This window comes from Macrobrachium rosenbergii, chromosome 55 (assembly GCF_040412425.1).
Source record: "Macrobrachium rosenbergii isolate ZJJX-2024 chromosome 55, ASM4041242v1, whole genome shotgun sequence".
Classification (NCBI taxonomy): domain Eukaryota; kingdom Metazoa; phylum Arthropoda; class Malacostraca; order Decapoda; family Palaemonidae; genus Macrobrachium; species Macrobrachium rosenbergii.
The window spans coordinates 65,095,722-65,109,152 of NC_089795.1; the positions used below are offsets into that span (position 1 = coordinate 65,095,722).

The window sequence follows — 13,431 nt, forward strand, 5'->3', positions numbered from 1 at the left end:
ACTACAACCCTTCTAAAAAATAACAAACATCTCCACACGTCTCGAATACTCGCCATACCCGCGCAATAACTTCTCGCTGCAAATTCCAAAGCCAAATCAAAAAGTCCTTCAAAAGAAGGCATCGTGCTTACCCCATACAAAAATGGGAATAAAAGCACGTAAAAAAAAAAAAAAAAAAAAAAAAAAAAAAATATATATATATATATATATATATATATATATATATATATATATATATATATATATATATATATATATATATATATATATATACACATACACACAGTATATATGTGTATGCATGTTTCAAGTTTACATTCCTCAGTAACTGAAAAATAACCTTCAATCCTATGACAACAAATCATTTACAAGTCTTATCCTGTATTAGTCACCAATCACAAGGATTCCTCGTGACGCAATCGAATAATGTGCTGGAAGTACGTCGTTATCGAGCCAGTTTATCCTTTTTGGAGATGTTTAGCTTACGATTGCCGCCATCTACTATTCCCTAAATATTTCATCGACAAACACAACTTCACCTAAATACTCAAAGCTGCTCAACAAAAATAATTAAAAATGACTGCAAGAAGAGCAGTAAGGTCACGTGCCACTGCGTTGATACAAGGAATGAACACAGTAACATCCCACATCCGCCCGACAACAAGTGCAGTCGAGTACAAGACGAGGCATACAAACTGAAACAAATATCAAGCAACCTACCTACCTACCTCTTCTCTCTCTCTTGAGCTTACTAGGCACACGTGAGCTAAAAAGAGCAATGTAAATAAAAATATAACACAGCTATATTTACCAAAATAAAAAAAGGAGCAGTTAAGGAAAAAAATTTAATCATGACGTATACAAATTGAACTCATAATTCCAAGTGGTATCACTGAATTGTTGCAGTAAGGCAGGGTCGCTGGCCAAGGGTGCACGTTTTACATTTTCAGAGCCAGCTGCTTCTAAAGGACACTCTACAGAAAAGGTTAGTCGTGAATGCACCTTCGGCGACACTTTTTCACAAAAATGTCCTGTCTGGCCTTTACCTGCCAAACAAATTTATTGTTATACACTCCAGTGACGTGTTAATGTTACAATATACTGTACATATATGATGGTTAGACAAAAATAACAATCTTGTCAATTTTAGGTGAACGTCCAAGTCCGCTTTACTCTTCAGAAGTGGTGTAATTGTATAACACCATCTTCACACGAGAAAAAAATATTTACTGATGTGATCAAGTAGCCACATAAATCCCCATATGTGAATTTTATAGAGAATTTCAATCAGATACACAAATGACAGTGCTCTAAATTTCCATGAAAATTTGTTAACCGTATAAGATTACTGTATTACATGACACTCCTGCTATACTCTAACCAATAAAGGTTGGTTGACTGATTTACGCCGAAACGGTTTAAAAGCTGGGCGAGTAATAGCAGACTTGGAGAGAATGGACCATTTCTGCTTTTCACTGCTCTACAACACAGTTACACTTCTTAACAAGACAAACTCCTCACCCCCAGCCCCTAAATAAAAACTGGTAAATGCCAAATCACCTAATGTCAATCAGTTCCAAGATATATTCGAAAATCCTATATATATATGAGGTCAAACTCCTTCAATGAGAGCTAACTTGGCACAGTAATAGGGAAATGGGCGATGTTCTTCAACAGATAATGTAAAAACAGCTTTTGTCTTCGTTGTATGTGTGATGTGGTACACATACATAAATATACGGAATATATAATATATAGGTATATATATGTATGTATATAATATATAGATATATATATAGATATATATATATATATATATACATATATATATATATATATATATATTATATAATATTCCATTTACTCTAACATAGCTACCGTATCTTTCCAGCGATACCCATGAACTGGTTCCTATGGAGTGTGGCCATTGCGGTCACATGCATAAGTGAGGGAGCTAGACTGCGATCACTGGACTACATCCTGGAAAACGATTCCGATTCTGGTGAACTCTGGGCGGTATTAGTTGCTGGATCTAACGGCTGGTATAACTACCGCCATTTGTAAAATAAAGCAGTTTAAATTCTTCAAACATTTTAGCTGTGAGCAGGGATGAGAACATAATGGTTCTAAACCTTTTTCACTTTTTTATTACACCTAACCACATCTGGACGATAAGAAGGAAAGCAGTGTCGCCTTTTAGTCTTCCAGAATGAGTAAGTTAGTGACTGTTCACTGTTGATCTGGTGATGGTGAACTACTGAAATAATTGTAAAAATCATTGCCTTTCTTCTAACAGGAGGGCTTCCATTAAAAGAAAGGCAACAACAATCACTGTTACATTTACCCAAACCCTTTTTACCGTTCTTTCTATGTATCTACATTTCTCACACTTTCAATTCTCATACCACAAACGCTACATATAAAATATTCATCTTAATAGCTTCCACCTTCTTTCGTTCAGATTCAACATCCACATTGCACTTCCACAGTAGAGAGTTGGTTTAAAAATCCCTTCATACACTCCATCTTTGGCTTCCATACACACTTTTAATTTTCTCCAAAACTTTTGCACAAATCCTGCAACAATTCTAGTGTCACCTACTCTGATTCACCGCTTCTCTCATCATACTATCATCCAAAATCTTTTCTCTCACCATCCATAACGACATGACACCATTTTTCATTGTCTTGGTTCCCATTTATCCTTATATTTTTACTTTTAACCACGTGTACTCTCAGCTTTCTCCACTCGCAAAAATACATCCAGCTTATTTTACTGAACTGGAATGGAATATAAAATTTAACCCAAAGGCCAAGAAACCTATGAAACAATTGTAAAAGGAATGAAAGGGGTTGCAGCGTGAGGTACAGTGACGGCACTTAATGTCCCCCCACCCCCCACGGGGGTCTATTTTATTAACAATAGTCTTTCTCTTCACAATCCAAAATTAATACTGTATTGTTGTGAGCATTAGCCATTCCATATTTTTTAAATATTATATATGATGCGTCCATTCCTTTATGGCAAACAACAAGTAAAACTAGACAGACATTTCCATTGAGATGAATGTTTAAACATTAAAGTATCATGGCGACATGATTAATGTTCGTAACAAGACTGATTGTAATGTAATAATGCTACTTTTCACTGCTGCACAGGCAGCCCTATCATAGCAAACACCTTTCTGCGTCTAATTAGATTAACAGAAATACAAACACCCTCAACGATAATAAGTTGACTTTTTACAGGAAAATGTACTACCTTTAAATGAATACCTAATTCAGGCGAAAAACTAAAGTCAACGTAGAATGTCTTTCAAAAAGAAAAAAAAGTTTGCATTTTCCAAACGAGCAAACGACCATCCCATGAAAGTCATCCAAAAGGGACAAAACGTCATGGAAATGCACCAAACTGATAATGAATTGACGTCAAACATAACTCCCGGATATTGCTTGTTTTGGTTATTGGCGCTTCCTGTAACCAGGAGTCATATCCAATTTGTTGGAAATTGTGAGCTTTTATTATGACATATCTAGTTTCAAAATGTGTACCTCGCAGCAGTTTGATATCGTACAGTTGACGATTATTGTATATATATATATATATATATATATATATATATATATATATATATATATATATATATATATATATATATATATATATATATATATATATATATGACACAACAAATTTTCATAATTTACAATTAACTTCGCATCCCCACCCAGGTCTTAAAAAGACTTACACTTTAACTCAACTTGTACTAAAAAACTGATTAAGAGCTTTCTGCAACAAATCCAATCCCTATGCCTTAAAATATCAATATAATTCCATTCTCCCCAAACACGACTACAATTATGTTTCTAATCAAGTGCGCTGACCATTTACAATACGAACCTATTTCATGAATTTTACACTTAGCAGTACCAACTAAAACCCTTAAATGAATTAATAAGCTGTGGCTTATCTGTTTCTAATAAATACTTAGAGTGGAAATTGAAACAACTTACCAATATAACACTTCTTCCAACCATTTATATACCACTCATCAATCTTTTTTTCGGTTTAATCTCAAGAAACAGCAAAACAAGGAATGGCAAGGAGCCTGCACAAGTGATAATGCTGTAGCAAATCTGTTTGTCGTCACTGACATTGTTTGTCCACAGATAACTCACCATTATTGTTAGTTACCTCAACCTGCCGTTCTCCATAGATAAAGTAACCCGTGTGACTAACCGAACTCTATTTTACCCAGACAGCTACTAATTAAAAATTATGCTTCTGTATTATAATTGTTTCATTATACAAACTATTATACAAATAGTACCAAACTTCCATATTTTAAAGATGGCTCATCTTATGCAATCCCATTACGCGTATGTAAAATTTTATTCCGCTTTCCCTGTGCAGTCAATAAAACCTCTTTATATATATATGCAAGACCGACTACTATCATACAAAACCACATTTGGGGAATTCCCCATACACACAGAAATAATTTGACATAAAGCCCATGCTCAGCCAGATGCTGATAATTAATTCATTCCTTTCCTACAGTAAATAAAGGTGTGGCTGTCAATATCAGCATAATCAAAACCATGACGTATACTTTAAATTTTTAAAATTTGAGAAACACGACTTAACCTCGGAAAAAAATAATCTTTACAAAGTTTCTGAGAGAGAGAGAGATAGAGAGAGAGAGAGAGAGAGAGGAGAGAGAGAGAGAGAGAGAGAGAGAGAGAGAGAGACACAATATGAAAATGGTGTGCATAAATTAAACAGTAGCATGTAGCAGCAGAATACTGGAAACTCATTTGAAATGGCAAACTTTTTATTTCAAAACAAAATTAATCCTACTAACGTGACTTACAGGAACTTCATTCAATAACCTCAACAAAAGTCCTATTACACTCAAATGTAATAATGACCAACTATTCAGCCAAAGCCACTCTTTAAATATTGAAATCTGCTTAAAGGTAGCTAAGTTTTAAGATCAAAAGTGTTATTTTGAGTCCAGTTTCAAGATGGCATAAGCCCACTTTCATTTTGGGCAGTTTCGGGATTTCCTAAGGGTAACACTCGATGCACTTTCCGTTTACCAACTAATATCTTTGCTGCTCGAAGATTGTACTGATAAAGGTCCACAAATCAACTATACCCAAGCCTTACGGAGACTTAATTATTTGATATGTGTCCAGTACAGGGAGTTCATTTTCAGATGTGTCAGGACAAAGTCGTTCTACATGTCCACACAATCATTTTCTTTTTCTTTGAGAATGAATTTTCAACTTACAGTGCTGCAGTTTTAGGTTAACACTGAATAACACGTATATACAGATGCTGTATAGTATAATTATTAATATAAATGAATACTCTATATAAAAAAGAAATACATTCATGAATATGATTAATTCACCTACCAAATTAGCGCAAATGAGACGATGTAAAAACTATTAACGTCTTTTCCTATGGTACCCATTCACTGACTACGCTTAATACTGTCTATTTCAATGTTAAGTGAAGGGTTTATAAATTAAAATATTGATTCATTGAGTACAAACTACATAAATATAGAAATATGAAGTGCTACAATAATACATGACAACAAAATCATATATATATAATTTTCGAAAAATATTGCATCAACGTTTTCGAACGCCCTACTCTTAAGACCTACTATTCCTGTTTGACTTTGACTTGAGCTTAATACTGTCCACCATAATGCCAGCTTCCTGTGCACAAAAATTATAATGAAATATATTAGAACACAGTCTTGAAATAATACAATACATAACAACAAAATCTCATTTAAAACTTTTGGACGGTATCAAAATTTTCAGACTGCGTTACTCGGCCTATCAGTTCCGAATTCGCTCCTGTCCGATCTACTTTTAAATACGCATAACATTTTGACCCTTATGATTTTCTTAAATGAACAATATTGTGAAACGAAATCAACATGCAAAGATTTGTTGATATAGCTACTTTAATTATAACATTAACTTTGAGTAATTCCTATTCCAATGAAATGAGGCCTTAAGCTGGCAGATACAGCAACAAATTCAGTAAAATGCAGGCACAGCAACATTAATAATTACAAAAGTACCAAATGTCTCCTAATTTGACACGAAATCCAGCAGGTAAAGTCACTCAAAAATGTTTTGCAACATACTTCAAATTTTTCGAACAGCTTCTAATAGTGACATCTGGCGCTATTTGGCAACTCCGATTGGTAGGCGCATGAAACAAGCACAGCCAGGACTGGTGCGTCAGAGAAATTACCTCCCGTCTCCCATAAACCGGTTGCAATTTCTCTATATCATTTATTATAATTTCTTTATTTCTCCCTTCATCATTATTATAACTCCTTTATTTGTTCATTCCTTCTCTCTATCCTCTGCCATTAGTATCCATTGGAAGTTGTTACGATTTTCTCTAATACTTTTCCATTAGATTTATTTTATCAAAATCTGATTTTTACCTACCAACAAGATTGAAATTTTCCAAAATGTTTTGTGTTATTTTTCGTAACACAGTTTTCACTCACCATTCTTTTTTATATTGTTAACCGTAAGATTAATAATCAAAATCGAATAAGAACAGCACATTTCCTTGTATATATAAAACGAATAAATTACTATTAGGTGAACGAAAACTTCTGGAACATATTGCAAAGCATTTTTGAGTGACTGTACTGTTCAGTACTCGCATTTTGGTATTTACATATTAATCATTTAAAGAACATTTCATCCAAATCTGTGTGCGCGCTTGCACAGTTTACTGAAGATATGTCACAGGAATTTTGTTATTTATTTGCTATGGCATACGAAAATTACCGAAATCCTTTCACTGTCTAAAACACGTCATAAGCGACTTGAGCTAAGGCTTTCGTAAAACATTGCCTGAAAACTGCGTAAACATGAAAAGCAATATATTTAATTTAATTGGACTTTACAAATGGATACAGGGTTTATTATCTTTAACAAAACGGAGCAACATAATGATACATACCACGAGAGGAAGGACAAGTGACATTCATATGATTGTTATATATATATATATATATATATATATATATATATATATATATATATATATATATATATATATATATATATATATAATCCATATATCCATATATATGAAAATGGAAAATGGATGTGTGTGTGTTCCAGCATAACTCTGAAAAGCATTGATCAACCAAACTTGGTATACATATGACTTACTATCTAGAAGAGTGTTGTGGGGGTACGACATCACTGGCACCAAAGGGGATGGGGGTGGGAAGGGCTTCCTTGAAACGGGGCTGGTTCTGCCCATAAATTTAGTTACTAAATAAACTCGCGAATTTATCATACCTCACTTCGGTATACATATGATTTACTATCTGGGAAAAGAATACTGGAGGGGTTAGATCGCTGGCACCAAGGGCATTAAGTGTGAGATACATGTAAAATAACTGAAAACGACAGATATTAGTGTCTAATCCATGGTTTTCTAGGGTCGCTGAGATGAATGGTGATACTCTGATGCCCTGTAAGTCAAAGTTCAGCCCCGATAGGAATGCGGGTGAGAAGGGGTGAAATATAAGATGTCAAAAATGCTGGGCAATGTAACTGAAGCAACTATCTTCTACAGGCAAAGAGAGAGAGAGAGAGAGAGAGAGAGAGAGAGAGAGAGAGAGAGAGAGAGAGAAGAGAATCGGATTGTCATTCACAGTTTTTTTTCCGAACGCCGGGTTGGTCAAATAGATATACATGTAATACACACACATATATATATATATATATATATATATATATATATATATATATATATATATATATATATATATATATATATATATATATATATATACTTATACACTAGAGCTAAACTCTTGAATCCAGACTTGTGGTAGGCATCAAGGGAAAGCCACTATATATACAATTTGAGTTTATTCAGGTGACGTTTTACAACCACTTTGTTGCATTTCTAAGGCTGAAAAACATATACAGTGAGTTTTATAAACAATATTTATACATAAAAACACATTAAAACACTTAATAAAACCATTAAAATAGTAACTCTCTTCAAGTATTAAAGTGCCATGACTTCTAAAAGAATGACCTACTCAGACGGCATTTAACATAAAAATATTTAAGAGTAAAAAAAGAAAAAAAAAACAAAAAAGGTAAAAAAAAGAAAACTATAAAACAAATTGGACCATCAAATTATTTATTGCCTGATGATTCAATGTCATTTCATTTCCTTTTTAATCTTTCTCTTTCTACATGTTTCAAGTTTTACCTCAGCTACCATCTGGGTAGATCATTCTTGTAGCATCATTGTGCTTTGATAATTCGAATGAGTAACTATTTTAATAGGTTTAATTAGTGTTTTAATAAGTGTTGTTATGTATAATTACTGTTTACCGAACTTGCTGTATACATTTTTCAAAAGCCTTGAAAATACAACAATGTGGTTATGGTACGTCGGCCTTTTGTGTGTGTGTGTGTATATATATACATATACATAATAATATATATATATATATACAGTATATATATATATATAATATATATATATATATATATATATATATATATATATATATGTATATATATATATATATATAAGTGCATATCTCCCAAAGTGAATTCAGTGAAGCTTCTTTTACTAATTTATTAGCTTCTAAAAGAATGTATGCCTACATATGTAGGAACCATACAAAAGTTTGCTGGCATTCAAGTACATTAAGCTTAACCATTGCACAATCTTGAAAACGAACATACTTGTAAAGTGAAAACCCCACAGACTTGATACTGAAAGAAGTTTACCCCTACGGTAAAATTCACGGCTAAGTACTTCTCAACTAACCCCCAGGCCTGGATTTGGGCACAGTCTGTAAAACAGCCGTTCCTCATATGTATTCCATAAAAACTGCCTCGGCTTCTTACCTCTCATATTTTGGTGCTGACAAAGTGGGAGGTTGCTGGTGTCTTGAATAGAGGCAACTCACTTCTGGCCATGTCAAAGTCGTTTTTATTTCTTGTGCACTAAAGTCATATGGCTGTATTGATGCAGGTTGGCGGTGAGGGTCTGAAGGTATCTCAAAGCATCAACTTAGATTGAACTGGCGAGGATTTAAAAGCGCCTGTGGCTAAGCTAATACCAGCATGATGCTCAGTAAGTCAATCCTAAAAATCGGTCTTTCTCTACAAAAGGTAATGCACAGATCTCGGAGGAAGATAACAGACTCTGGATATATCCCTCAAATGTGGCTAAAATGAGCTAAAACAGTTTTACAAGTGAAAAATTTAAACCAATTCTCATTCCAGGGTAACACTTTTGTTAATTACTATCTGAATTTTCCGTTTACCATCGGCATTCTTGCTCCAGCAAGATACTAAAAGATCATCCACAGAATGCCATGGGAATGAGTGAGGATGCTTCACTGATCGCTAAATCAAGGTTACACAGCACACTATCTTGGGAACTCTTTCCCTAAGGCATTTTCTTAAGTTTCACGCATTCTAACCAGGGAAAAACGATCTACCTTATAGGCCTATGCCCTTGATAAATAGTGGCAATTCGGCCAGTCATAAATTATGAATAGTTTTAAGAATGCGTGTCTCCAAGCAGTTATCTGTCTTTTCGAGGTAATAAAAAAAAAATTGACATATTGCTGCTTACAGGAAATGCTTCAGATAGAGGGGACCACAGACAAACAGATCACAAATAGCAGGCGAAAAATAAAAATAGCTCACATTAAAGTGAGTCAAACTGTACTTCTTGAGACAAAAGCAATTAAACCAGGAGTTTAACAATCTAGATCAACGAAACAAAAGTGGAACACTATCAAAGGGTAAAACCCGATCTTGACCAATCAGAGACTACAATCTTCAAACCAGAGCAACGCACTCCGTGAGAAAACTACTTCAAAACTGTACCATCTTGTAATAAAAATTCACCTGCGCATAAGACTTTTCCCAATAATTCTGTGTACAAAAATTAAAAAGGAACACTAGACACTCACCACTACTCACAATTAGCCACTTGAATCTCCCAGTTCAATATTTTACAAAAGTTCAACTTACAAACCTATATATATATATATATATATATATATATATATATATATATATATATATATATATATATATAATTTAATTATATATATATATATTTATATATATATATATATATATATATATATATATATATATATATATATATATATATATATTCAAATAAAAGATGGAGTTATATAGCAGGAAGACAAAGGAACACTTCTTAAGGAACACTTCTTCAGAAATGCACTTAATAGGAAATATAGGATTTAGGCCAAAGGCCTGCATAGGACCCATGCAGAAACCATTAAAGCTGAAACTGAAATTAACAGTAAAGGTTAAAAGGTGCAACAGGAGGAAACCTTGCAGCTACACCATGAATCAATTGTTAGGAGGGTGGAAAGTAATAAAGATAGAATTATATGAACAGGAGGTACAGTAATAGGAATGAGAGGGTTACAGCTACGAGCCAAGGACTGCAAAAGATCCTAAGAGTGCATGAGGTGCTGCTGGACATAACCCCTACAGGAAATACACTAGGCAAAGTCCTCAAACAAAATGGTGAAGGAAAATTTATATTGTACTGTAAAGGGGAAAAAATTACCAAAATCACTCATTCCCAATTAAATGAGAGGGACAATACACTTCGTTACTCAACCTACCTATTGGGGAATTCACGTGATACTTTGTATAGGAATATGCATATATGCATGCCAAAGCTAATCCTACACTCTGTACAACCGAATCCTTAACGCACACACCCAAATTGCACTGCGTTTCTTACACTGGCTGTTGATTTGGTTCAACAGGACTTTCGCAGAAGCTGTGACAAACTGAACATACAATGAGGACCCAGATTAAAAGTTCAAAAATTCCTGGCCAGTTCTGCCTGTATCAGTCTGCAATACCATTCATTTAAAGAGCCGATACAGTGCTTACTTAAAACTGGAACATCCATAATGGACAATCAATACTTCCTTTGTTCCTAACCTGTCTATAAAAAGTCCATGATCCTGAAGCAATGTAGTCTTTCTTTTCTTTTTCATTCTAACTTTTTTTGACCAAATATATTTTATATATTTTATTTAGCAAAAAATTCTTTGAGTTCTCTTTAGCTTTCAACTTAAAATCATACCCAAAAAAATCAAGTTAAAAAATTCACTAAAATATATAAATTTTTAAAAAATTTTAAAGGGACATACAAAGATAATAACCAAAGGGCCAAAGGTAGCCAAGATGAATGAGGCGTTACTGCAAGCTTTGAGGTTATACTGGCTTAAGACTGATCGACAGCCTATCTACCTGTTAACTTGAGTCTGTACCAAGAAATTTTTAAAATTAAATGCAACATATTTCTTTACAAAATCTCAGCATACCGAGTCTTGAAAGCTTGTTATTACAGCTCAGCTATAACATGCAAGATCAGTTCATAATGCTCGGCACAAAGATGGGGTGAATATTCCTCTGAAAGTTTGCCAACCTGGTACACATGTACATACTGTACATACACAACGCACCTGACTTGGACTTGACAATAAAGGCAAAGAGTGTAGCCTACTGTCGCCGTTATCTTAGCCTAAGTAGAAGAAAACTACCCATCATCACATTTCAGATATAGAGTTACTTTTAATACTAATTAAAAAGTAAAATGCCAAGATGCGGGTACCAAGTTACTAACTGAGGAGCAGAATTTTCCTCTGCGATTGAAAGACAGAAATTCTAACGATGAGGTAAAGGTTTTTCGCTACTAAAACCTGATGGCTTTCTGAAGCTCTTGTTTGAAGAGAATATGTTGACCAAGCGCCTGTATCAGTTTTGGTCAGATCTATACACAACGTTTTTGAATGCGTCGTTATACTGTATATTCACTTCATCGACATGCGTAATTTGTGTTTGCTAACATTTAATTTGATGGTAATGTCTACCCAGAGGTCTTGCATTCTTTTTACCTTAAAATTGTAGAATAGTCTTTCCTGTAATGTACTGAAGCTAGTGCTCATTAGTCTGAAAGACTAAAATACTTTAGTCTTTAAAACCTTTTGCACAATTACCTTAATTTTATTTTTACTTTTATCGCTACTCATATATTTAAAGATGATGATTAACCAATATATGCCATTTTTTTTCTTTTTACTATGGTATACACGGTTTGAGCATTCCATTTTGTGGAAGCTGATTTTTCAAGGATCTTCAACATGAATGTTCACATATCTTAGCAATAATAATGAACCTGAATTTAACTTTACCATCTGGCTTCTCAGGCTGATGTGTGCCATGCTTATCAAATCCTACATCAACATGGTGTTCCAGATGATCATATAATTACCATGATGTACGACGATATCAGTAACAATTCAAGGTGAGTATTGTTTACAGATGGCTATTAACCATAAAATGAATTAAGAATATCACAAATCAACTTCAAACTAATGATATTCCCTTCATTACTTAGTGTTTTATACTGCACTTCAAGATACCTGTTTGTAGTTATTCGCACTGTGACTAAGAATTTTTCATAATGACAACTGTAATGTTAATGGTGAAGCCATTCTCGACACTAAATAATAAATATAACCAATGGAGAGTATTCTTCAACAGGAACCCAAACCCAGGTGTCATCATCAACCGACCAAATGGACCTAATGTATATAAAGGGGTCCCAAAAGACTACACTGGCAAAGACGTTACCCCTGGAAACTTTCTGCACATCTTACAGGGAAACGCCAAGGCCATGGAAGGAATTGGGTCAGGAAAAGTGATAAACAGCACTGACAAAGACAGGATTTTTATTAACCTGGTAGACCATGGTGGTCCAGTCTTCTGTTTCCCAGAGCATGTGCTACATGCTAAAAAGTTCTGGCCAGAGTCATCCGTGACCTCCATAAAAGCGCAAGTTTAAAAGTGGTAAGAAAAAAAAAAAAAAAAAAAAAAAAACTATAGTTAATCCTGGGTTAGGATACACGTTTAAGACGATAATTAGTTCAACAGACTGGTAAAATGGTTAAGCCGTCTTTTCAGCTTCACCTGAAGGAAACAATAACTCTATTGCAGAAGTTAACAAAAGAATATTGAGAATCGATTACACAATATTATGTGGGGGGTTTATATTGTTTTCTTTTCGGCTCATTGGGCAACAGATCAATACATACAAGCTAATATAATAGAAACAACTTTAATAAAATTTAGGTGAAGAGTGAAGATTAAAGCATTTATTATATATACATATTTATTATATACATATATATATATATATATATATATTATATACATATATGATATATATATATATATAATATACAGTATATATATACATATATATATAATTCACACTCATAAAAAATCTTCCAATAACTACTTTACATTCCCACCTGATCC

General features: G+C 33.8%; 1 protein-coding gene across 1 annotated transcript in view; it reads left to right on the forward strand.

Moving 5' to 3' along the window:
• Window positions 1-725: 725 nt before the first annotated feature.
• The window catches only part of LOC136835828 (legumain-like), a 38,019-nt gene continuing 25,313 nt past the window's right edge, over window positions 726-13,431 (forward strand). Inside the window, exons 1-4 of the mRNA XM_067099679.1 lie at window positions 726-985; window positions 1,892-2,057; window positions 12,314-12,415; window positions 12,655-12,928. Coding sequence (XP_066955780.1) covers window positions 1,900-2,057; window positions 12,314-12,415; window positions 12,655-12,928 — 534 coding nt within the window. The 5' untranslated portion in view covers window positions 726-985; window positions 1,892-1,899. The remainder of the gene's footprint in view (window positions 986-1,891; window positions 2,058-12,313; window positions 12,416-12,654; window positions 12,929-13,431) is intronic.